At 39.7% G+C, this 3360-nt stretch overlaps 1 protein-coding gene across 2 annotated transcripts in view; it reads right to left on the reverse strand.

The window, feature by feature from the left end:
* The window catches only part of usp10 (ubiquitin specific peptidase 10), a 20441-nt gene that overhangs the window by 3050 nt on the left and 14031 nt on the right, over positions 1 to 3360 (reverse strand). For both annotated transcript variants that reach the window (XM_035651910.1, XM_035651909.1), the window contains exons 6-11: positions 3161 to 3252; positions 2593 to 2702; positions 2445 to 2503; positions 2261 to 2364; positions 1733 to 1832; positions 1031 to 1211 (exon numbers count right to left, since the gene is read on the reverse strand). In XM_035651910.1, coding sequence (XP_035507803.1) covers positions 1031 to 1211; positions 1733 to 1832; positions 2261 to 2364; positions 2445 to 2503; positions 2593 to 2702; positions 3161 to 3252 — 646 coding nt within the window. The remainder of the gene's footprint in view (positions 1 to 1030; positions 1212 to 1732; positions 1833 to 2260; positions 2365 to 2444; positions 2504 to 2592; positions 2703 to 3160; positions 3253 to 3360) is intronic.

The following is a 3360-nucleotide window of genomic DNA, read 5'->3' on the forward strand; positions in this document are numbered from 1 at the left end:
CTTGACTGTGTTATTAAACATATCTTAAGGTAATGCGGTTTTAGAGCAAAGAAAAAAAAAAAAAAACTATTAGTAATATAACTTGCATTGCTGAGTATAAGTAGCTTTTTGTTACAAACGCTAAATTGCACAATCCTTAATTTGTGAAGTACCACTTACGGAATTCTATTTTTATTTATTCAAAATGTATTAATATAATTCCAGCTGTAGCTCATCACGATGAAACAATCAACATTGGGATGAGCAGCCCTATATCCATTATTTCGAAGATATCCTGTTTGCAACATCTGACCAGGAAGATTTGAAAGCAAACAAACATTCAATATCCTGGCTGCTCCTGATGGTTGAACGCTTCCACTACGGAGCTTTAATTGAGAAAAAGTACTGCCAAATTGTAACACTGATTCACAAACCAATTACTCCAACTAGTGCCTAAAAACGTCAGTGGCTTATGGCCAAGCTCAGTGGGCGTACACACACACTCCTATATTCCATTTCTCTCTGGTTGCAAGCCATTTCTGAGAAAATAATCCTTTAAGACACTGTGCAACCAGTGTAGACCAGGACTGTGCCAGGCCCGAACCTCATAGAACATATTATTTAGGCAGGCTACACCCGCACAGGTTCTTAACTTTCCAATTTGTCTGAAAGTTAAGCCCTTTGTTTGTGAATGTGTGCCCCACGTCTTGCTGTCCAGACTTCTGACCACAATGGGCCCACAGTGGCTGTTATTCTGAAGGACTCTGGAGTGAGCAGGGACTGATTTGTGATTCCACCATAAACAGAAGTAAAAAACCTTTGGTCAGAACCGGAAACCGGTTGTACAGATGATACAATTATGTCCTATGGATGGTGGATTAACTGGAAACAGAAGCCATAGTCAACCAGAGGATAAGGATATTTGTATCTTTCTAAAAATCTAGTCCACAAGTTCAGCAGTCATCAAAATTCCTTATACATAGGACTCATTATTTTCACGTCACTTAAAAATGCATTTCTGAAAGATCTTCCCAACAATCTGTCAACGTACCTTATGTGCCCACCAAATATATCAGTGATGGGTGTGCGGACAAAGTCAGCTTGGCGAGTGATGGAAGTCTTGTTTCTGGGGCCAACTTGCTCCCACTCGTCCTCACTACCTTCTTCCTCCTTATCAGCAACATCTTCCTCCACACCTGGCTGGGACTCTGGCCCATTGGGCGTGGGAGCTTCTGTTCAAGAAAAAAAAACAAAAAAAAAACACTTGAGGTCAACGACCAAATTACTTCAAATAGCCATGATGTAAAATGAACTCCTGAGTCCAATGACAGTTTACAAGTTGCAGGAAATTCAGTAGTAATTCAGCTGATACACAGACCAGATGATGCAAGTCTCATTTGAAACTTGTGAACTTGTCAAAGCTCAAATTTTTATTTGTGTGGTAGTGTGGATATTTATTATAGTTTGAGACACTTTCCACTGTTAAAAAATTAGGTTTGTGAGGTCAAACCCGGTCAGTTGCAGAGGCACCTTTTAGTAAATAACACATTGATCTTGTTCCCGAGCCGGTCTGTGATATTTCATTTTATTTTTTTTTTTATCTCATTGAAAAACAAACAAGTAGCACAAAAACGTCACAAACTCAACAGTAGATGCTCCATCAACTTAGGTGCAAGTTGATTCTGCAGAAAGTAATGGAATTCATAGTCATTGGGACATGGTTTTGATATGGAAGTGGTCAAAAGATGCTTACTCTCTTCCTGAGGCGAGATTAGTTTTTTCAATGCTAGCATCTCCTCATGCAATCCATTAAGAGTGAAGCCAAGATACTCCTCCGCATCCTCTTGTCGACCCTGCGAGTGAAGCACCAGGACATCAGCACCAATTAAAACATTCTACCAAGAATGCTTACTGTCAAATAAAAAAAAACCTTGTGCACACACATAAAAAGTGCATCCACAGTCATTCACTGAAGTAAACAGACAGTGTGTTTTACAAGTGAGACAGGATGAGCGTAACCCTCATTAAAAATCAAAAGGTAAGAGTCTCATTCAGAGCATTTGAGCAATTTCATTCAATAAGCCTGAATCAGAACCGACGCATTAACTGCCTTTATTCAGGTGAGTTGTCAAGTTTTGAATTGAAAAATGTAAAACAAGAATAATTGCTTCAAGCACTGTATGTTCCAGAGGAAGTGTATCAACGAGTGTTATCATTACAAAAAAAAAAAATCATTGCTTTGCAGTGAATATATATCAGATCCAGAAGCAGCACAGCTTACCTTCTCAGAGAGACTTGACTTGATGAGAGTGAGGAGTCTATAAATGTAGGTCGGTTCAAAAGGTACACCGGGCCGGATGTCTTTCATGACCTTTTCACCAACAGCTGTGGAGACAAATCATACGTCAGTGATTCTGACAGAAAGCGATACCAAATGTCTTTAGACGCCACGTCCACCACCTCACCTTGCAGTTTGGCTTTGGATGGCACAGGCATGTTGTTGAACTCATTTACCAGCCTTACGCTGTCGGAGACAAAGAAACAATGGTGATTTCTTTGAATGAAACACATTTTTATCACTTCTGTTCATCAGCTTGCACAAATGCTACTTACAAGTTGTCTATCATGGGTGTGGAGGTACATGGTCTCTGCGTTTCATTATGCAGAGGAATGGACTTCATCAGGTGATACATGGGAGGGCATGCGATCAGGGCCTGTAGGGTCTGAGCGTTCAGAGTCAGGGAGGAAGACGGCATGTAGGAAACGTTATGACAAGCTGCTATAATATTTCTAATTTGATACCAAAGGATGAATAAGTTCTGATTTGACCAATCCCGTGCTGTCCTTTTGTAGCTCATAAAATTGAGATGTCTTTTGAATTTTAGTTTTTCAATCAGGAGAAAAAAGTCTCAATTCAGTACTTTCCATAAAACATCAAATAAAAAAAGATTTGGCATGATTTTTCCTGGCAGAGCTGAAACTCACTCCTCAGCAAGTGTCATCTAAAGACAAATAACTACATTACACAATGGCTCAGGATTTAACAAACATGCCGGCTTGCCAGGTACTTGACAAAATGTATCCTTTGTGGCATTTGACTATCACCAATATGAAAACGCAGGGTTGCAGGGTTAAAAAAAGAGAAGTTGCAAGTGCAGCAAAAAGCAGAGTGAAAGGATACAGCGTTGATATAGCACCAGTTTCCCTTGTTGATCAGTCCTCTCGGCTGCAAAGACACTGGTTTATGTATCAACTTCACATTCTCAATAAGTTCTGGGGATTCAAAACAAACACAACATTCTTAAACAGGTAGCCCTGTACAACAATAAACAATGAAAACCCATGTCAGCATGATTTTGAGGGCATAAGGTCAGTCAATAA

The sequence above is a fragment of the Morone saxatilis genome, unplaced genomic scaffold, assembly GCF_004916995.1.
Source record: "Morone saxatilis isolate NCDOM2014 unplaced genomic scaffold, NCSU_SB_2.0 Contig11, whole genome shotgun sequence".
In the NCBI taxonomy this organism is placed as follows: Eukaryota; Metazoa; Chordata; class Actinopteri; family Moronidae; genus Morone; species Morone saxatilis.